The sequence below is a fragment of the Macaca mulatta genome, chromosome 5 (assembly GCF_049350105.2).
Source record: "Macaca mulatta isolate MMU2019108-1 chromosome 5, T2T-MMU8v2.0, whole genome shotgun sequence".
Classification (NCBI taxonomy): Eukaryota; Metazoa; Chordata; class Mammalia; order Primates; family Cercopithecidae; genus Macaca; species Macaca mulatta.
The window spans coordinates 64,556,023-64,579,833 of record NC_133410.1 but is presented as its reverse complement, the minus strand read 5'-3'; the positions used below and the strand labels follow the sequence as shown (position 1 = coordinate 64,579,833).

At 37.0% G+C, this 23,811-nt stretch overlaps 1 protein-coding gene across 2 annotated transcripts in view; it reads right to left on the bottom strand.

Annotated features, from left to right (window-relative positions):
- Window positions 1-327: 327 nt before the first annotated feature.
- The window catches only part of UGT2A3 (UDP glucuronosyltransferase family 2 member A3), a 37,407-nt gene continuing 13,923 nt past the window's right edge, over window positions 328-23,811 (bottom strand). The window contains exons 3-6 of one of the 2 annotated variants that reach the window (XM_078001824.1): window positions 5,441-5,590; window positions 3,974-4,061; window positions 3,365-3,584; window positions 328-2,910 (exon numbers count right to left, since the gene is read on the bottom strand). In XM_078001824.1, coding sequence (XP_077857950.1) covers window positions 2,631-2,910; window positions 3,365-3,584; window positions 3,974-4,061; window positions 5,441-5,590 — 738 coding nt within the window. In that variant the 3' untranslated portion in view covers window positions 328-2,630. 2 annotated transcript variants of the gene reach the window in all.

The window sequence follows — 23,811 nt, the reverse complement described above, 5'->3', positions numbered from 1 at the left end:
CACCAGTTTCTGGGATTATCACCATGAAAATTTGGTCTGTATGATGTTGTTAAGTCTCTTTCTGCATGGGGGAACACGGACAGGGCATTCCTACTCTGCCACCTTTAAAACATCAACTTTGCCACCACACCATGTGCAAATTTTAAAGACGGTGTGATGAAAATATGGGAATTTGCTCTTATTTGTTAGGTCTAGAAGTGAGAGTCTAGGTAATTATTAAAAATTCCTTTGAGATTTCCTTTGTTTGCAGTAATTGATATAATTTTAAAAACAAAAGATGATGTTACCAGAAGATTTCTGAAACAAGATGAGATCAAATAGCCTTGATTTAGTGACTTTATATCATTTATTTGACCCTTGTCGGATACTTAGAATATGTTATTTAATTTATACACTTTAAAATTTATAACACACACATATAGGATTATAATTTAATTTGTATCTCATCACACTATGCTCAACTTAAAGTGAACACGTTCCAAAGGTTTGTTAATAGATTAATAGTCCAAAATTTAGAATATCTATGCTGGGAGCTTCTCACAGGAATGAGAGAACAAACCTGGGCAGACTCCTGGTAATAAAGTGCTGGTTAAGATAGAACATATTACAACAGTAAGGCCAGTTGGATTCTAATTGGAACTGATCTCAAAAGGCAATGCCAGATTGATGAAGGAGAGTCTTATGAGCAACAGTTCTTGAGAGGCAGAGTGTCCCACGTACTATGAACGTCTAACCTAAAACGCCTCAGAGTGTTAGCAGGCTTAACTCCAGAAATGGCTTCCTACCTGTCACAGCATGTTAATCAATTGCTGTGCTTAATTGCAGAGAAAAGAAGAGGCTTAAGACAGATATAATCAGCTTTTCTTAGATTATGATAATATTGTAAAAGTCAAAAAACATATTGGTGTAAAACCTTAAGAAACTTTAAAAACATAGTAAATAATTTTATTTACATTTAATTATATACACAGACAAGAAAAATACTTATATTTATTTTTATATCATCATTTAAAAATTGAAGTTAATTTATAGATATACCTTATCAACATCTATAAGAATTTCAAAATTTTAAAAAAGCCAGTTGAGCCAATTTGTTTATTTAATAAATCAAGTCCTTAAATTAAAATTATAAATAAGCATATCACTAAGATTACATGACAGCAAAAAAATGAAAAGATTAACATATTTGCTTATTAGTGTAAAGATTATTAAACTATATTTAATTTTGTGTAGAGCTTTACATATCAAAATATTTAATACATAATATTGTTTGTTAAGCAGGTTTTCTAATACCTTAAACTTTTATCATGTAAGCAATTATTTGATGAATTTGCAATTCTTAAAGATTGAGACCTGAAAGCAGTTTACTGGTCTTACTTTCAGAGCAAGCATCTCTTTCTTTTTCTACAGGAAATTATACTTTTGATTATAGAGATTAGAATCATGAGTATTCATCATTTTAAAATAATAGACATTTAAATCTTCTTTATTAAGTGTACCATCAAACAAATTTTATAAACTCAGTAATTCAAACCATATATTTCTGGCCGAGTGCGGTGGCTTATGCCTGTAATCGCAGCACTTTGGGAGGCCAAGGCGGGTGGATCACGAGGTCAGGGGTTCAAGACCAGCCTGACCAACTTAGTGAAACCCCGTCTCTACTAAAAATACAAAAAATAGCTGGAGGTGGTGGCGGGCTCCTGTAATCCCAGCTACTCAAGAGGCTGTGGCAGGAGAATTGCTTGAACACGGGAGGCAGAGGTTGCAGTGAGCCGGGATGGTGCCACTGCACTCCAGCCTAGGCAACAAAGTGAGACTCCGTCTCAAAAACAATAATAATAATAATAGTAACAACAACATATATTTCTAATGGTTACTTATCCCATCATAATCTGCTCACCTTGAATATCTTACTGACATTTTCTCCATGTGAGAAAAAAATAGTTTATTTTATTGTTTGAGGGCAATAATGAGAATGATCTTTTTTATCATCAAGAAAACACAAAAAATATTGGTTGAGTGATGGCAGAAATATAGGGCATGACAAGATGTGGTCTATGGAAATATAGCAAACTTTTCCAAGTGTAATGCTGTATCATCATTATTAGCAATTCATTTTCTGAGATCACTGATACTGGGTATGGAGAAGGGCTTATTTAAATTGAAAAAGAAACATCATTATGTTTCTCATAGCAAGCTAATCTCATAGAACACTTACCTGGTTTGTGTGGTTTACTGATTTTTTTTTTTTTAATTTTACATGTTTTACTTCTTTACATCCATGTGTTCGGGCACACACCAGGAATCAGCATATTGCATGTCACCCTATCACTTAGGGTTATAGAAGTAATGACATCATGAAAACAGTAATATCAGAAATAGGAAAATATAGATGTATTCATGTCTTTGTGTCACAAAGTGAGAGAAGAGAGTAAAGACACCTAGGAAAATACAATGAAAGAATAAGATATGCTCATAACTTCATGATCGTGGAATTCTAGGCTTCATAGCTAAGATAAAATATCAGAATAGATAATATGAAAATAGAAAGGTAACGTGTTTTCACTATATTCTTTGTGGCTGGAATTAACAGGATTACACCGTCAGGTCTTTCCTAAATTTGGAAAGATCTATTCCCTCTTTTCTATCTTTCTAGTTTTATTAAAATTTTGACAGGAAAATAAAAAACATCTTGTGAACAAGAATATAGCAGTTGCCACACAGGCCAGAAGGAATGCAATCACATCTATAGAGTGGTGCTGGAACCAGTTGAGGTCGTGGGCAGCTGATCGCAGGTGCTTGGCTCCTTTGTGGCGCATGACAAACTCGATCCAGAAGACTGCTCGATCCAGGGGCTTTACACTTTGATCATGGTGAATTCTTGATAATCTCATAGCATTCTCTTTATAACTGGAAGGCAAAAACACCATAGAACTTAGAAAGTTGTCATTTTGTTTTCGTAAAAGACAGGTAGATAAACCGTAGTATATGTTATGCAAGCCAAAAACTTGGTGAGTAAAAGATTGGTTCTGGTTGTGACAAGAACATTGTTGGTTGCATAGCATTAAAGAGATACAGTGGAGAGACTGAAAAAGAGTATATTCTTAACAAAATGGGGTAAAATAAAGATGTGAATAGAAGCTTAGTAAGCCAATTGTTAACTTAAACCTAATATTTCCATGAAGAAACATTGACACTCTATGAACTATACTTTCCAGGACTATCCCAATACAAAGCTGATGAATGACTCAATATTGCAGGGAAAAATCCCTAAAAATGTCTACCAGGGTGATATTTAACATTTTCTGGCATAATGTATAACATAATCAATGTTAGATCAGTCTGTAGAAGCAGTAGTACTTACGAGGAATCGGTAATGACTGTTCTCACAGCCCTCAGTAAATCTTCACTTGTCATAGTTTTGAAGTTTATTTCTACAGCTGCTCCTTTGGCCTTCATGTGAGCAATGTTATCAGGCTGATCACCAAAAATGGGAACTCCCACCATAGGGACACCATGGTAAATAGCTTCATAGACCCCATTCATTCCACCATGAGTGATAAAAGCTTTGGTTTGGGGATGACCTAGTATGCAAATTGGATGAGAAATTGTGAGTTATTTTATTCTAAAATTTTAAAGTAATTTCAGGACTAAAAATCGAAACTATTAGATAACTCACTGAAGCGTACAGCATTTTCTTTAAAAGGAGTGCACATGGAGCATTGCTACTAAAGATCATTTCTATCTTCAGAAAAAGAGGCATTAATTCCTTTTGCATTTCATGTCACTCTCATTTTAACAATAGAAAGTGTTAATCTATACCATTTTAGTCAATCCTTTAATTATATCTGCTTCAAAAGTGTAAGTAAAATAAAGTTTTATAATTTTAAATCTTTGCTGAATTTGCTTGCAATTTAACATTTATTCATTTTTTCCTCATCTAGTTCATATTTTTACTTTCTCATAGTCCTACCAAGAAGATCATTCTGGGGTATCCAATCATACAGACGAGTATTGGTTCCTAATGTGGATGGTTTTTTTCCTTTGTATCTCCATAACACCTGTGGAAGGAACACATGTATTTCACAGATTAAACCACAGGATATTAGCATTCTAAGGATGTAGATATAGTTATAAATTATAAACTCATTGTACTTCAGGTGATGGTTCCGACAGGGATATGCAGAGGTATCGTGTAAACACTGAAAGATATGGTTGGACGTTTTACAAAGATCTTTAAAAATAATGTGTACCCGTTGCCTATTAAGTATTCTATTATTTTATTACCAATTAAAAATATTTGAGAATGAGAATATCAGTGAATATTTAAAAAATAATTCAGTACTGGCTAATCCTTTTTCATATAAGAATTAAAAATTGTGTAAGTACCTGATCTCTGTGTCATTTTAACTCATGGGACCATTTTACTTCTACCATCAGATTTACAGTTCCCCACAGATATAATTTGCTTTCAATTATGTGTGCATTTTGGATAATCGGGTGTCTTTTCTTCTCTATTTTCTTCCTGGTCTCTTTCTTCTTATATTTAATAGTTTTATTGAAGAGGAATGAGCTAGAAAATTCCATTGTTCCATGATAAATTTTCTTTGGGATTGGACCTTTTTTTTACATAATTTGTATTTGTGGTACACCTATAAAAATTTTGAACACTTGAAAACAAAGGATGGCATAGATATTTCAAACTACTTAACAGATAATTTCATAATTAAAATTATAATATTTCAAATTCCTAATTAGTATACTTGCCTTTATTGAGTTTGATGTATTTTAGCTAAACATAAAATGAAATATCTTTTGGATAGTTTATATATACCACTATCTAAAGTGTGAAATTCTAGAATTACAGTAATAAAGTTAAAATTAGTTGAATATCATAATACATTACTTAAATAATTAAGTTACTAAAATATAATTGTAATTGACATTTAACTTTTGAAACCTCTAATTATTTAGAAAGACTACATTAATCTGAGCTTTTATTTCTAAGTAAAAGTACCCTGAATACAGTTTTATACACTCAAATATAAGAAGGGATATTCTTGAGATTGATTCTTCTTCACATTTTTTTATATCAGTTTTCCTTTTTCTGGTCCTTTGAAATAATACATGTCAGAATTTTTTTTGTAATAGTTGGCACATGTTTTTAGATTTCAAAACCTAAAATATAAAGTGGGGCTTAATTTATTATTTCTATTTTATTATAAACAAATGACAGTCAAGAGAGTTGTTTCCAGGAACAGCAAGAATCAGTAGGCAAATGATCAATTATGCCCATGTACACTACTATAATGCTTTACAAATTTTGGTACAAATTTTGGTGCCTGTTATACTGAGTGAAAAATGAGATTCAAGACCCAAATAAAGCCGTGCTGTCTCATTATGTGAGTAGCTGCTTATCAGGATTGCAGGTTTTACTGACCTTCTGTGGGATCTGGGCAAGGGCTGAAGCAATGATGTTAGCCTTTTCTTCTGTAACATTTTGAAATAGTGACCCCAGAGAAAACACCACAATACCATCTTCCCCTGAACTCTGGACAAAATTTTCCATTTCCTGAAGATAAAAATTTCTCTGCATTACAGAGGTGTAACATAACAAAGATTAAAATAAAGGTTGCTTACACTTCTAAAATAAAGACTTGATAAATTATTAATGTGTAGTTATATTCTGTCCCTATATGCTGATGCACAGAACCACCTAGTCTCTTTATAGGAAAGTGTATGTATAAAACATATGGCTTAAAATATAATCATTCATTACTAGAAAAGGCACACAACCAAAATATATACAAAAAGTTTCAGTGATAAGAGTACATTTCTTTTCATGTCCATGTCATGTAGACACAAAATCCTAAAAACTAAATAATTTGCTAAAATATAAAATTATTATTTGAGGAATGACATCAGCAAGATGGTGGAATAGAAGACCTCCAGCATCAGTGCCTCTTAAAAATACAACTAGCAAATACTGAAATACAAAAATTCCACTCTGAAAGCATCAGAGCTCAGGAGAAAAATGAAAAATCTTATGGGTTCATTGAAATTTAAAAATCCATGAGCAGAAAGAAGAAAGTTCATTTGTGCTGCATCAACCCATTCTCCAAACCAAAATAGCACCACTCACAGAAAACTTCTCTGTACCTGAAATTACACAGGTGGAAGAAAATAATTGCAGGTGGACATTCAATCCCCATATCAGTGTGTGAATCATTGTGAGAAGCCTTCTTTGTTCCATCCCATAGGAGGTATTAAGAGTGTCAGAAAGCCTGAACCACCTGGGTTGAATTGGAAGCAAAAAGCAGAAGCACTGATCATAGAAAATGGCAAACAGATCAAGGCAGAAGCTTTGCGGTCCTATCAGCAGTGAATTCACACTGAGAGGGGCTAGGCAGCACTACAATAGTACAGGAGGCACAATCCAAGGGAAGGCTAGAGTCTTTGGTTAGATTTTACAAATATTCCAGGTGATCATACAGAGCCTTTTTCTGACCCAGAAACAACTATCAGGCCAGTAACTAAGTTCCAGTTATTTCTTAAGCCTTCCCCAACCCAGACATTACTACAGGTTTGGGTTTAAGTTCTGGCACAGCATTATGTTTTCATGGTAATGATAAGTCTTCCCCAGACAGGAAAACAACAGCATGGAAGAGATTTAGCTCTAGTGCACTATTTAGGTTCTGCTATCAACTATAAGCTCTCCTCAGAAGAGAAAGAATCCTTAGGGCACTGATTCAGCTCTGATATTAAATAGTAAAGTTTTAACACCACTGCATAACACCTTAAAAAGCTGAATCAGATGGCTATCTTTTTAAACATGCAGATATTAATGTAAAGAGCAAGCATTGTTAAACAACAGCAACAAAAAAAGCTGGGAAATATGAACATCTCCAAAAGAACCCAATCAAGTTTCAATAATGCACCAAAAGATTTGAAGATGCTTAAATATCTGACAACAAATTCACAATAAATCTCTTTGACAAGTTCAGTAATCACATAAACTGTAAACAAAAAACTAAGCTAAATAAACTTGGAAAATAATGCAGACACAATATTAGGCATTTGAGAAAGAAATCATAATAATAAAAAAATGAAATCCTTGAAATGCAGGATAAAATTGTTAAATTGAAAAACTAATTAGAAAACTCCAACAGCAGACTTGATCAAACAGGAAAGAATCAGTAAGGTCAAAGAAAGAAAACATGTAATTACCTAATCAGAGGAATAAAAAGAAAAAAGACATAGTGGCAGCCACAGAACTTATATGACACTGTGAAGGGAATGACTTCCACATAATATAAGTTTCCAACGGATATGAGATAGAAAAGAAAGGACTAGAAAACCAACTCAAGATAAAAAGGACTCAACATTTTCCAAATTTGGAGAAAGACAATACTTATCTGGTAACAGTTAGCTTAGACATCACCAAACAAATTCAACCCAGAAAGTAATTTCCAGAGGCAGATTATAATCAAATTACCAAAAATCAAAGAACAAAAACAATACTGAAAGCAGAAGGAGAGACAAAAACAAAACAAAACAAAACAACAACAACAACAAAACATAACACATTCAATAGTGTTCCAAAACTGTTTTCAGTGAATTTCTCAGCAAAAATAAAATAAAAACCATGTAGGCAAGAAGAGAGTGGGATAATATAGTCAAAATGCTGAAGTAAACAAAAATTTGAAAAGCCTTTAATCCAAGAATACTATACTCATCAAAACATGCCTTCATGTATGAGGAAGAGATAAAGATTTTTCAATGCAAGTAAAAGCTAAGAGAATTCACCAACACCAAACCTCTCTTAAAAGAAATGCAAAGGATATTTTTCACTCTAAAGGAAAAGGACACTAACAGATAACAAATAAAATATAAAAAGTAACTTGTAAATGTAAATACATAGACAAAGTCAGAATACTCTAATGCTCTAACTGATATTTAGTATAAAAGTATAAACGAAAACTAATAAAGGTAATAACTACAATAATTAAGAGATAGACAACATAGAAAGATGTAAATTGAGACATGAAAAAGTCCAGCAATTGGGTAAATATTGTGAAAATGCAGTTTAATTTTTTTCTTTCGAATTAAAGTTGTAATTTATGTAAAATAACCTCTTATAACTATAAAGTGTTTCCGTAGCCTCCTGGTAACCTCAAAGCAAAAACCTATAATAGATACAGTAAAATTACCTAAATGGAATTAAAACATACTACTAGAGAAAGTTACTTGACCTCAAAGGAACACAGTAAGAGAAGGGAGTAAAGGACAAAATAATCTGAAAACAGCCAGAGAAAAATTTTAAAAATGGCAGTATTAAATCTTTAATTGTTAATAATATTCTTAAATGTAAATGGATTAAATTCTTCAATTAACATATATAGAAATGGCTAAATGGATAAAATAAAATTACCCAACTATATTTTTCCTATAAGAAAATTACTATACCTATAAAAATATGCATAAACTAAAAGTAAAGAAGTAGAAAAAGGTATTTAATTCCAGTGGAAAAGAAAAATAAACATTAAAAAAAAGCAGGAGTAGCTATTATTATATCAGATTTAATAGACTTTAAGTCAAGAATGATTTTTAAAAAGACAAAGCCATTACATAATGATAAAGGGTTAATATTGCAGCAGAATATAACAATTGTAAACATGTGTGTCTCTCATGCCAGGGAAAATATATAACAAATATTAATAGACCTAAAGAGTGAGATAAGCTGTAATACAAAAATAGTAGACTAACTAAAAACCCTAATTACAGCAACAGATAATCAAGACAGAAAATCAATAGAACAACATAGGAGTTAAACTGCACTCTAGACAAAATATAGGAGTTAAACTGCACTCTAGACAAAATAAAACTAACATACATTTACAGAAAATGCCACTCAAAAACTGCAGAATACATATTCTTCTCAACAGCACACAGAACATTTTCTGTCAGATTACAAAAGAGAAAGCACATATTAAAAAGTTAAATCATCTCATATAATTTTTATAATCACAGTGAAAAAAGATAAAATCAATAAAAGAAGGAATATTATAAACTGTACAACTACGTGGAAATTAAACAGTATGTTCATGAATGATCAATGAGTACATGAACAAATTTAAAAGTAAATTTAAACATTTTCTTGAGACAAAACTGGCAGCATAATATAGCAAGATGAATAGATACAGCAAAATCAGCTCTAAGAGGAACGTCTACGACAATGAACACACGCATCAAAAAAGTAATAAGATTTCAAAAAAACAATTTATGATAACATCTCAAGGAATTAGAAAAACAAGAACAAGGAAACTCAAAATTTTTAGGAAAACAAGATATTTAACAAAGGTTACAGGAGAAATAAATGAAATAGAAATAAAATACAATATAGAAAATCAGCAAAATATTAAGTTAGTTGTTTGAAGAGATAAAATTGACAAGACTTTAGCAAAGTAACTGAAAACAGGACAAAACAAAACATAACAAACCAGAAAATACTCAAATAAAATGGGAGATTACAAAGAGAAAAAGGAAATCAGGCAGATGGGCTCACATCTATAATCCCAGCATTTTTGGAGACAGAGGCTGAAGAATCATTCGAGGTCCAAAGTTTGAAAATAGCTTAGTAAGAACCCATATCTGCAAAATTTGAAATAAATTAGCCAGGCTTGGTGGTGTATGCCTGTCTCAGCTACTCAGGAATTTGAGGTAGAAGGATTGCTTAAACCCAGGAGTTTGGGCTTCATTGAGCTATAATACGGTCACCACATTCCAGCATGGGAGACAAAGTGACACTTCATCTCTAAAATCTTAAAGATTCTTTAAAAAAAGGAAAAAAAAAAATTGACACTAGAAATAAAAAGGACTATAAGAGGCTACTATGGACAAATATATGCCAAAAACTGGAAAAATGTAGGAAAATAAACAAATTACTGGACACATACAGTAAAATAGGACTGGATTATGAAGAAATAAAAACAAGGAGAGATAAATAATGAGGAAGAAGTTTAAAGCAATAGTAAAGTCTCATTTAAAAAGTCAGTGCGCTAAGGTCTTCCCTATGAAATTCAGCCAAATTTAAAGAATAAATAATATCAATTTTTCTCACTCTTCCAAACCATCAAAAAGGCAAAAATACTTCAGTATCATATTGTGAGGCTAGTATTACCCTGATCCCACACTAGACAAGGAGATGTGTGTGTGTGTGTATACATATAAAATATATATTTAATACATAATTAAATAGATATTTAATATATATTATATATGTATGCCATACATGTATAGGCCTATATTAACATATATATATATATATATATATGCCAATATACCTGATGAATAAAGATGCAAAAGTCATCAACAAACTACTAGCCCACCAAATCCAACAGCGTATTAAAAAGATTACACAATATGATCAACTGGAATTTATCCCAGGGATGCCAGGATGATTCAACATATGCAAGTCAATAAATGTAATGCACCACATCAACAGAATGAAGGAAAAAAAATATAGGTAGATAGAAAGATGATAGATAGATGATAGATAGAGAAAAGTCATTTAATAAAATATCAATATTTATTCAGGATAAAAATTCTCAAAACATTAAGTTTCTAACAAATGCATACATAGAACAATGAAGCCCAGACATGGTAAACACACAGCTACCATCATATTGAGTGGGGAAAAGTAGAATGGTTTTCTTTTACCTAAGATCTGGAACATGACAAAGATGCACACATTTACCACTCTTATCCAACCTAATACTTGAATGTCTAGCCAGAGTAATTAACCAAGAAAAGAAATAAAGGACATAAAAATTGGAAAGGAAGAAATAAAATGGCTCCTTCTTGCAGATGACATGACCTTATGTAGAGAGAAACCTAAAGGCTTCATGAAAACAACACTTATGATTGATAAACAAATTCAGTAAACTTTTATAATACAAAATTATAATCCATAAATTGGTATTGTTCTGTATGCAAAGAGCTAACTATTTGCAAAAATTTAGAAAACCAATTTCATTCAATAGAGCTACAGAAAATAAAACCCCTAAGAATATGTTTAATGAAGGAGGCATAACATATCTACAATGAAAACTATAAAACAAGGATGAAAGAAATTTAAGAAGACACAAATACTTGGAAAGATATGTCACATTCTTGAATTGGAAGAATTTGTATTATTAAAATGTACATACTGCCGAAAGGAAACTGCAGATTCTTAACAACCTCTATCAGAATACCATGACATTCTAAGCACAAATAGGAAAACACATTACATTTGTACAGAACTACAAAAGACCAAGGCCAAAGCAACTGTGATCTAAAAGACAAAACTGGAGGCATCACACTACCTGACTTCAAAATATATCACTTAGAGGGCTTCCATTTGAAGATGGCTAAATAAGAACAGCTCTGGTCATCAGCTCACACTATGATTGATGCAGAAAGCAGGTGATTTCTGCATTTCCAACTGAGGTACCTGGCTTATCTCATTGGGACTAGTTGGACAGAGGTTGCAGCCCAAGGAAGGTGAGCTTAAGCAGGGTGGTGTGCAGCCCAAGGAAGGTGAGCTGAAGTGCAAGGGGTCAGGGTATTTCCCTTTCCTGGACAAAGGAAGCCATCACAGACTGTACCTGATAAAATGGAATACTCCTGCTCAACTACTGCATTTCTCCCACAGTCTTAGCAAATGGCAGACCAGGAAATTCTCTCCTGTGCCTGACTTGGCAGGTCCCACACACACAGAGTCTTGCTCACTGCTAGTGCAGCAATCTGAGAGTGACCTGAGAGGTGGCCGCCTGGTGGTGGGAGGGCATCTGCCATTGCTGAGGCTTGAGTAAGTAAACAAAGTGGTCAAGAAGCTCAAACTGGACAGAGTCCATTGCAACTCAGCAAGGCCTACTGTCTCTATAGACTCTACCTCTTTGGGCAGGGCATAGCTGAACAAAAGGCAGCAGACTACTTCTGCAAGGTTAAACATCCCTGCCTGACACCTCTGAAGTGAGCAGTGGTTCCCCCAGTATGGCGGTTGAGCTCTGAGAATGGACAGACTGTCTCCTCAAGTGGGTCCCTGATCCCTGTGTAGCCTATCAGGGAAGCACCTCCCAGTAGGGCCGACAGACACCTCATACGGGTGGGTGCCCCTCTGGGAGGAAGCTTCCAGAGGAAGAATCAGGCAGCAATATTTGCTGTTCTGCAGTATTTGCTGTTCTGCAGCCTCTGCTGTTGACACCAGGAAAACAGGGTCTGGAGTGGACCTCCAGCAAACTCCAACAGACTTGCAGCTGAGGGACCTGACTATTAGAAGGAAAACTAACAAACAGAAAGGAATAGCATCAACATCTACAAAAAGGACATCCACATCAAAACCCCATCTGTAGGTCACCAACATCAAAGACCAAAGGTAGATAAAACCACAAAGATGGGGAGAAACCAGAGCAGAAAAACTGAATGTTCTAAAAACCAGAGTGCTGCTTCTCCTCCAAAGGGTTGCAACTCTTCACCAGCAATGGAGCAAAGCTGGAAGGAGAATGACTTTGATGACTTGACAGAAGTAGGCTTCAGAAGGTCTGTAATAGCAAACTTCTCCAAGCTAAAGGAGCATATTCTAACCCATTGCAAAGAAGCTAAAAGCATTGAGAAAATGTTAGACGAATGGCTAAGTAGAATAAACAGTGTAGAGAAGACCTTAAATGACCTGGTGGAGCTGAAAACTATGGCATGATAACTTTGTGACACATGCACAAGCTTCAATAGCCAATTTGATCAATTGGAAAATAGGATATCAGTGATTGAACATCAAATTAATGACATAAAGCAAGAAGACAAGTTTAGGGAAAAAAGTGTAAAAAGAAAGAAACAAAGCCTCCAAGAAATATGGGACTATGTAAAAAGACCAGATCTATGTTTGATTGGCATACCTTAAAGTGATGGAGAAAATGGAACCAAGTTAGGAAACACTCTTCAGGATATTATCCAAGAGAAATCTCCCAACATAACAAAGCAGGCCAACATTCAAATTCAGGAAATACAGAGAACACCGCAAAGATAATCCTTGAGAAGACCAACTCCAAGACAAATAATTGTCAAATTCACCAAGGTTGAAATGAAGAAAAAAAAATGCTAAGCGTAACCAGAAAGAAAGGTCAGGTTACCGACAAAGGAAAGCCCATCAGACAAAGAGCAGATCTCTCAGCAGAAACCCTACAAGCCTGAAGAGAGTGGGGGCCAATATTCAACATTCTTAAAGAAAATAATTTTCAACCCAGAATCAGATATCCAGCCAAACTAAACTTCATAAGTGAAGGAAAAATGAAATCCTCTACAGACAAGCAAATGCTGAGAGATTTTGTCACCACCAAGCCTGCCTTACAAGAGACCCTGAAGGAAGCACTTAACATGGAAAAGAGCAATTGGTACCAGTCACTGCAAAAACATGCCAAATTGTAAAGACAAGAAATGCTATGAAGAAAATGCATCAAGGGGGCGGAGCAAGATGGCCAAAAGGAACAGCTCCAGTCTCCAGCTCCCAGCGTGAGCGACACAGAAGACAGGTGATTTCTGCATTATCAACTGAGGTACTGAGCTCATCTTACTCGGGAGTGCCAGATAATCAGTGTTGGTCAGCTGTTGCAGCCCGACCAGCAAGAGCTGAAGCAGGGCGAGGCATCGCCTCATCTGAGAAGCACAAAGGGGAAGGGAATCCCTTTTCCCAGCCAGGGGAACAGAGACACACAACACCTGGAAAATCGGGTAACTCCCACCCCAATACTGCACTTTAAGCAATCGGGCACACCAAGAGATTATATCCCACACCTGGCCAGGAGGGTCCCACACCCAGGGAGCCTTCCTCATTGCTAGCACAGCAGTCTGCGATCTAACTGCAAGGCAGCAGCTAGGCTGGGGGAGGGGCACCCACCATTGCTGAGGCTTAAGTAGGTAAACAAAGCCCTGGGAAGATCCAACTGGGTGGAGCTCACAGCAGCTCAAGGAGGCCTGCCAGTCTCTGTAGACTCCACCTCTGGGGACAGGGCACAGCTAAACAACAACAACAACAACAACAAAAGCAGCAGAAACCTCTGCAGATGCAAGCAACTCTGTCTGACAGCTTTAAAGAGAGCGGTGGATCTCCCAACACGGAGGTTGAGATCTGAGAACGGACAGACCGCCTGCTCAAGTGGGTCCCTGACCTCTGAGTAGACTAACTGGGAGACATCCTCCATTAGGGGCAGACCGACACCCCACACCTCACAGGGTGGAGTACACCCCTGAGAGGAAGCATCCAACGCAAGAACCAGACAGGTACACTCGCTGTTCAGCAGTATCCTATCTTCTGCAGTCTCTGCTACTGATACCCAGGCAAACAGGGTCTGGAGTGGACCTCAAGCAATCTCCAACAGACCTACAGCTGAGGGTCCTGACAGTTAAAAGGAAAACCAACAAACAGGAAGGACACCCACACCAAAACCCCATCAGTACGTCACCATCATCAAAGACCACAGGCAGATAAAACAACAAAGATGGGGAAAAAGCAGGGCAGAAAAGCTGGAAATTCAAAAAATAAGAGAGCATCTCCCCCTCCAAAGGAATGCAGCTCATCGCCAGCAACGGATCAAAGCTGGATGGAGAATGACTTTGATGAGATGAGAGAAGAAGACTTCAGTCCATCAAACTTCTCAGAGCTAAAGGAGGAATTACATACCCAGAGCAAAGAAACTAAAACTCTTGAAAAAAGAGTGGAAGAATTGAAAACCAGAATAATTAATGCAGAGAAGGCCATAAACGAATAGACAGAGATGAAAACCATAACACAAGAAATACGTGACAAATGCACAAGCTTCAGTAACCAACTTGATCAACTGGAAGAAAGAGTATCAGCAATTCAGGATCAAATGAATGAAATGAAGCCAGAAGAGAAATCTAAAGAAAAAAGAAGAAAAAGAAATGAACAAAGCCTGCAAGAAGTATGGGATTATGTAAAAAGACCAAATCTACGTCTGATTGGGGTGCCTGAAATTGAGGGGGAAAATGGAACTAAGGTGGAAAACACTCTTCAGGATATCATCCAGGAGAACTTCCCCAACCTAGTAGGGCAAGTCAACGTTCAAATTCAGGAAATACAGAGAATGCCACAAAGATATTCCTCGAGTAGAGCAACTCCAAGACAAATAATTGCCAGATTCACCAAAGTTGAAATGAAGGAAAAAATCTTAAGGGCAGCCAGAGAGAAAGGTCGGGTTACCCACAAAGGGAAGCCCATCAGACTAACAGCAGATCTCTCGGCAGGAACTCTACAAGCCAGAAGAGAGTGGGGGTCAATATTTAACATTCTTAAAGAAAAGAATTTTAGGCGGAGCAAGATGGCCGAATAGGAACAGCTCCAGTCTCCAACTCCCAGTGCGAGCGACACAGAAGACCGGTGATTTCTGCATTTTCAACTGAGGTACTGGGTTCATCTCACTGGGGAGTGCCGGACGATCAGTGCTGGTCAGCTGCTGCAGCCCGACCAGCGAGAGCTGAAGCAGGGCGAGGCATTGCCTCACCTGGGAAGTGCAAGGGGGAAGGGAATCCCTTTTCCTAGCCAGGGGAACTGAGACACACAACACCTGGAAAATCGGATAACTCCCATCCCAATACTGCACTTTAAGCAAACAGGCACACCAGGAGATCATATCCCACACCTGGCCAGGAGGGTCCCACACCCACGGAGCCTCCCTCATTGCTAGCACAGCAGTCTGTGATCTACCGGCAAGGCAGCAGCGAGGCTGGGGGAGGGGCACCCGCCATTGCTGAGGCTTAAGTAGGTAAACAAAGCCACTGGGAAGCTCGAAGTGGGTGGAGATCACAGCAGCTCAAGGAAACCTGCCTGTCTCTGTAGACTTCACCTCTGGGGACAGGGCAATAACAATCGCAGCCGAAACCTCTGCAGACACAATCGACTCTGTCTGACAGCTTTGAAGAGAGCAGTGGATCTCCCAACACGGAGGCTGAGATCTGAGAAGGGACAGACTCCCTGCTCTAGTGGGTCCCTGACGCCTGAGTAGCCTAACTGGGAGACATCCCCCACTAGGGGAAGTATGACACCCCACACCTCACAAGGTGTAGTACACCCCTGAGAGGAAGCTTCCAAAGCAAGAATCAGACAGGTACACTCGCTGTTCAGAAATATTCTATCTTCTGCAGCCTCTGCTGCTGATACCCAGGCAAACAGGGTCTGGAGTGGACCTCAAGCAATCTCCAACAGACCTACAGCTGAGGGTCCTGACTGTTAGAAGGAAAACTATCAAACAGGAAGGAAACCTACACCAAAACCCCATCAGTACATCACCATCATCGAAGACCAGAGGCAGATAAAACCACAAAGATGGGGAAAAAGCAGGGCAGAGAAGCTGGAAATTCAAAAAATAAGAGCACATCTCTCCCGGCAAAGGAGCGCAGCTCATTGCCAGCAACGGATCAAAGCTGGACGGAGAATGACTTTGACGGGATGAGAGAACAAGGCTTCAGTCCATCAAATTTCTCAGAGCTAAAGGAGGAATTACGTACCCAGAGCAAAGAAACTAAAAATCTTGAAAAAAAAGTGGAAGAATTGATGGCTAGAGTAATTAATGCAGAGAAGGTCATAAACGAAATGACAGAGATGAAAACCATGACACGAGAAATACGTGACAAATGCACAAGCTTCAGTAACCGACTCGATCAACTGGAAGAAAGAGTATCTGTGATTGAGGATCAAATGAATGAAATGAAGTGAGAAGAGAAACCAAAAGAAAAAAGAAGAAAAAGAAATGAACAAAGCCTGCAAGAAGTATGGGATTATGTAAAAAGACCAAATCTACGTCTGATTGGGGTTCCTGAAAGTGAGGGGGAAAATGGAACCAAGTTGGAAAACACTCTTCAGGATATCATCCAGGAGAACTTCCCCAACCTAGTAGGGCAGGCAAATATTCAAATCCAGGAAATACAGAGAACGCCACAAAGATACTCCTCGAGAAGAGCAACTCCAAGACACATAATTGCCAGATTCACCAAAGTTGAAATGAAGGAAAAAATCTAAGGGCAGCCAGAGAGAAAGGTCGGGTTACCCACAAAGGGAAGCCCATCAGACTAACAGCAGATCTCTCCGCAGAAACTCTCCAAGCCAGAAGAGAGTGGGGGCCAATATTCAACATTCTTAAAGAAAAGAATTTTAAACCCAGAATTTCATATCCAGCGAAACTAAGTTTCATAAGTGAAGGAGAAATAAAATCCTTTACAGATAAGCAAATGCTTAGAGATTTTGTCACCCCGAGGCCTGCCTTACAAGAGAACCTGAAGGAAGCACTAAACATGGAAAGGAACAACTGGTACCAGCCATTGCAAAAACATGCCAAAATGTAAAGACCATCGAGGCTAGGAAGAAACTGCATCAACTAACGAGCAAAATAACCAGTTAATATCATAATCGCAGGATCAAGTTCACACATAACAATCTTAACCTTAAATGTAAATGGACTAAATGCTCCAATTAAAAGACACAGACTGGCAAACTGGATAAAGAGTCAAGACCCATCAGGCTGCTGTATTCTGGAGACCCATCTCACACGCAGAGACACACATAGGCTCAAAATAAAGGGATGGAGGAAGATTTACCAAGCAAATGGAGAACAAAAAAAAGCGGGGGTTGCAATACTAGTCTCTGATAAAACAGACTTTAAACCATCAAAGATCAAAAGAGACAAAGAAGGCCATTACATAATGGTAAAGGGATCAATTCAACAGGAAGAGCTAACTATCCTAAATATATATGCACCCAATACAGGAGCACCCAGATTCATAAAGCAAGTCCTTAGAGACTTAAAAGAGACTTAGACTCCCATACAATAATAATGGGAGACTTCAACACTCCACTGTCAACATTAGACAGATCAACGAGACAGAAAGTTAACAAGGATATCCAGGAATTGAACTCATCTCTGCAGCAAGCAGACCTAATAGACATCTATAGAACTCTCCACCCCAAATCAACAGAATATACATTCTTCTCAGCACCACATCGTACTTACTCCAAAATCGACCACGTAATTGGAAGTAAAGCACTCCTCAGCAAATGTACAAGAACAGAAATTATAACAAACTGTCTCTCAGACCACAGTGCAATCAAACTAGAACTCAAGATTAAGAAACTCAATCAAAACCGCTCAACTACATGGAAACTGAACGACCTGCTCCTGAATGACTACTGGGTACATAACGAAATGAAGGCAGAAATAAAGATGTTCTTTGAAACCAATGAGAACAAAGATACAACATACCAGAAACTCTGGGACACATTTAAAGCAGTGTGTAGAGGGAAATTTATAGCACTAAATGCCCACAAGAGAAAGCAGGAAAGATCTAAAATTGACACTCTAACATCGCAATTAAAAGAACTAGAGAAGCAAGAGCAAACACATTCGAAAGCTAGCAGAAGGCAAGAAATAACTAAGATCAGAGCAGAACTGAAGGAGATAGAGACACAGAAAACTCTCCAAAAAATAAATGAATCCAGGAGTTGGTTTTTTGAAAAGATCAACAAAATTGACAGACCACTAGCAAGACTAATAAAGAAGAAAACAGAGAAGAATCAAATTGACGCAATTAAAAATGATAAAGGGGATACCACCACCGACCCCACAGAAATACAAACTACCATCAGAGAATACTATAAACACCTCTACGCAAAGAAACTGGAAAATCTGGAAGAAATGGATAATTTCCTGGACACTTACACTTTCCCAAGACTAAACCAGGAATTTGATTCCCTGAATAGACCAATAGCAGGCTCTGAAATTGAGGCAATAATTAATAGCCTACCAACCAAAAAAGTCCAGGACCAGATGAATTCACAGCTGAAATCTACCAGAGGTAAAAGGAGGAGCTGGTAGCATTCCTTCTGAAACTATTCCAATCAATAGAAAAAGAGGGAGTGCTCCCTAACTCATTTTATGAGGCCAACATTATCCTATTACCAAAGCCTGGCAGAGATACAAGAAAAAAAGAGAATTTTAGACCAATATCCCTGATGAACATCGATGCAAATATCCTCAATAAAATACTGGCAAACCGGGTCCAGCAGCACATCAAAAAGCTTATCCACCATGATCAAGTGGGCTTCATCCCTGGGATGCAAGGCTGGTTCAACATTCGCAAATCAATAAACATAATCCAGCATATAAACAGAACCAAAGACAAAAACCACATGATTATATCAACAGATGCAGAAAAGGCCTTTGACAAAATTCAATAGCCCTTCATGCTAAAAACTCTCAATAAATTTGGTATTGATGGAACGTATCTAAAAATAATAAGAGCTATTTATGACAAACCCACAGCCAATATCATACTGAATGGGCAAAAACTGTAAAAATTCCCTTTGAAAACTGGCAAAAGACAGGGATGACCTCTCTCACCACTCCTATTCAACATAGTGTTGGAAGTTCTGGCTAGGGTAATGAGGCAAGAGAAGGAAATAAAGGGTATTCAGTTAGGAAAAGAAGAAGTCAAATTGTCCCTGTTTGAAGATGACATGATTGTATATTTAGAAAACCCCATTGTCTCAGCCCAAAATCTCCTTAAGCTGATAAGAAACTTCAGCAAAGTCTCAGGATACAAAATTAATGTGCAAAAATCACAAGCATTCTTATACACCAGTAACAGACAGAGAGCCAAATCAGGAATGATCTTCCATTCACAATTACTTCAAAGAGAATAAAATACCTAGGAGTCCAACTTACAATGGATGTAAAGGACCTCTTCAAGGAGAACTACAAACCACTGCTCAGTGAAATTAAAGAAGACAGAAACAAATGGAAGAACATACCATGCTCATGGTTAGGAAGAATCAATATCGTGAAAATGGCCATACTGCCCAAGGTAATTTATAGATTCAATGCCATCCCCATCAAGCTACCAATGACTTTCTTCACAGAATTGGAAAAAAACTGCTTTAAAGTTCATATGGAACCAAAAAAGAGCCTGCATCTCCAAGACAATCCTAAGTCAAAAGAACAAAGTTGGAGGCCTCACGCTACCTGACTTCAAACTATACTACAAGGCTACAGTAACCAAAACAGCAGGGTACTGGTACCAAAACAGAGATATAGACCAATGGAACAGAACAGAGTCCTCAGAAATAATACCACACATCTACAGTCATCTGATCTTTGGCAAACCTGACAAAAACAAGAAATGGGGAAAGGATTCCCTATTAAATAAATGATGCTGAGATAATTGGCTAGCCATAAGTAGAAAGCTGAAACTGGATCCTTTCCTTACTCCTTATATGAAAATTAATTCAAGATGGATTAGAGACTTAAATGTTAGACCTAATACCATAAAAACCCTAGAAGAAAACCTAGGTAATACCATTCAGGACATAGGCATGGGCAAGGACTTCACGTGTAAAACACCAAAAGCAACGGCAATAAAAGCCAAAATTGACAAATGGGATCTCATTAAACTAAGAGCTTCTGCACAGCAAAAGAAACTACCATCAGTTGAACAGGCAACCTACAGAATGGGAGAAAATTTTTGCAATCTACTCATCTGACAAAGGGCTAATATCCAGAACCTACAAAGAACTCAAACAAATTTACAAGAAATAAACAAACAACCCCATCAAAAAGTGGGCAAAGGATATGAATAGACATTTCTCAAAAGAGGACATTCATACAGCCAACAGACACATGAAAAAATGTTCATCATCACTGGCCATCAGAGAAATGCAAATCAAAACCACAATGAGATACCATCTCACACCAGTTAGAATGGCAATCATTAAAAAGTCAGGAAACAACAGGTGCTGGAGAGGATGTGGAGAAATAGGAACACTTTTACACTGTTGGTGGGATTGTAAACTAGTTCAACCATTATGGAAAACAGTGTGGCGATTCCTCAAGGATCTAGAACTAGAAGTACCATGTGACCCAGCCATCCCATTACTGGGTATATACCCAAAGGATTATAAATCACGCTGCTATAAAGTCACATGCACATGTATCTTTATTGCGGCACTGTTCACAATAGCAAAGACTTGGAATCAACCCAAATGTCTATCAGTGACAGACTCGATTAAGAAAATGTGGCACATATACCCCATGGAATACTATGCAGCCATAAAAAAGGATGAGTTTGTGTTCTTTGTAGGGACATGGATGCAGCTGGAAACCATCATTCTCAGCAAACTATCGCAAGAACAGAAAACCAAACACTGCATGTTCTCACTCATAGGTGGGAACTGAACAATGAGATTATTTGGACTCATGAAGGGGAACATCACACACTGGGTCCTATCACTGGGAGGCGGGAGAGGGGAGGGATTGCATTGGGAGTTATACCTGATGTAAATGATGCGTTGATGGGTGCTGACGAGTTGATGGGTGCAGCACACCAACATGGCACAAGTATATATATGTAACAAACCTGGACATTATGCACATGTACCCTAGAACTTAAAGTATAATTTTAAAAAAAAGAAAAAATGTGAGAAACCCACACTGAATAAAGCAACTTTAATATCGAGAAAAAAAAAAAAAAAAAGAAGCTGCATCAATTAATGAGCAAATAACCAGCTAACCTCATAATGACAGGATCAAAATCACACATAAGAAGATTAACCTTAAATGGAAATGGGCTAAATGGCCCAATTAAGAGACACAGACTGTCAAATTGGATGAAGAGTCAAGAATCATCAGTATGTTGTATTCAGGAGACCCAACTCACATACAGAGACACACATAGTCTCAAAAAAAAAAAAAAAAAAAAAAAGGCAGAGGTTGCAATCCTACCCTCTGATAAAACAGGCTTTAAATCAACAAAGATCAACAGAGACAAAGAGACAAAGAAGGCCATTACATAATGGTAAAGGGATCAATTCAACAAGCAAAGCTAACTATCCTAAATATATATGCACCCAATACAGGAGCACCTAGATTCATAAACCAAGTTCTTAGAGACTTATAAAGAGACATACAATAATAATGGGAGATTTTAACACCCCACTGTCAATATTAGACAGATCAACAAGGCAGAAGGTTAACATGGATATCCAGGACTTGAACTCAACTCTGCACCAAGCAGACCTAGTAGATATTTACTAAACTCTCCACTTCAAATCAATAGAATATACATTCTTCTCAGCACCACATCACACTTATTCGAAAATTGACCACATAGTTGGAAGTAAAGCACTCCTTAGCAAATGCAAAAGAACAGAAATCACAACAAACTGTCTCTCAGACCACAGTGCAATCAAATTAGAACTCAGGATTAAGAAATTCACTCAAAACCACACAACTACATGGAACCTGAACAACCTGCACCTGAATGACTACTGGAGAAATAACAAAACGAAGACAGAAATAAAGATGTTATTTGAAATCAATGAGAACAAAGATACGATGTTTCAGAATCTCTGGGACACATTTAAGTTGGTGTGTAGAGGGAAATTTATAGCACTAAATGCCCACAAAAGAAAGAAAGAAAGATCTAAAATCAATACCCTAACATCATAATTAAAAGAACCAGAGAAGCAAGAACAAATAAATTCAAAAGCTGGCAGAAGACAAGAAATAACTAAGATCAGAGCAGAACTGAAGGAGGTAGGTACACAAAAAGCCCTTCAACAAATCAATGAATCCAGGAGCTGGTTTTTTGAAAAGATCAACAAAACAGACAGACCACTAGCAAGACTAATAAAGAATAAAATAGAAAAGAATCAAATAGACACAATAAAAATGATAAAGAGAATATCATCACTGTTCCCACAGAAATACAAACTACCATCAGAGAATACTATAAACACCTCTATGCAAATAAACTAGAGAATCTAGAAGAAATGGATAAATTCCTGGACACATACACCCTCCTAAGACTAAACCAGGAAAAATTTGAATCTCTGAATAGAAAAATAACAGCCTCAAAAATTGAGGCAATAATAGTCTACCAACCAAAAAAAAAAAAAAAAAAAAAAAAAAGTCCAGGACCAGATGGATTCACAGCCAAATTCTATCAGAGGTACAAATAGGAGCTGATACCATTCCTTCTGAAACCATTCCAATCAATAGAAAAAACAGCAAATCCTCCCTAACTCATTTTATGAGGTCAGCATCATCCTGATACCAAAACCTGGCAAAGACACAACAACAAAAAAGAGAATTTTAGACCAATATCTCTGAGGAGTATAACTGCAAAAACTCTCAATAAAATACTGGCAAACCAAATCCAGCTGCATGTCAAAAAGCTTATCCACCACGATCAAGTTGGCTTCATCCCTGGGATGCAAGTTTGGTTCAACATCCACAAATCAATAAATGTAATCCTTCACATAAACAGAACCAATGACAAAACCACATGTTTATATCAATAGATGCAGAAAATACCTTCAACAAAATTCAACACCATTCATGCTGATAACTCTCAATAAACTAGGAATTGATAGAACACATTTCAAAATAATAAGAGCTATTGATGACAAACCCATAGCCAATATCATACTGAGTGGGCAAAAACTGGAAGCATTCCCTTTGAAAACTGGCACAAGACAAGGATGCCCTCTCTCACCACTCCTATTCAATGCAGCGATGGAAGCTCTGGCCAGGGCAATCAGGAAAGAGAAAGAAAAAAGGGTATTTAATTAGGAAAATAGTAAATCAAATTTTCCCTGTTTGCAGATGACATGACTGCATATTTAAGAAACCCCTTCATCTCAGCCCAGAATCTTCTTCAGCTGATAAGCAACTTCAGCAAAATCTCAGGATACAAAATCAATGAGCAAAA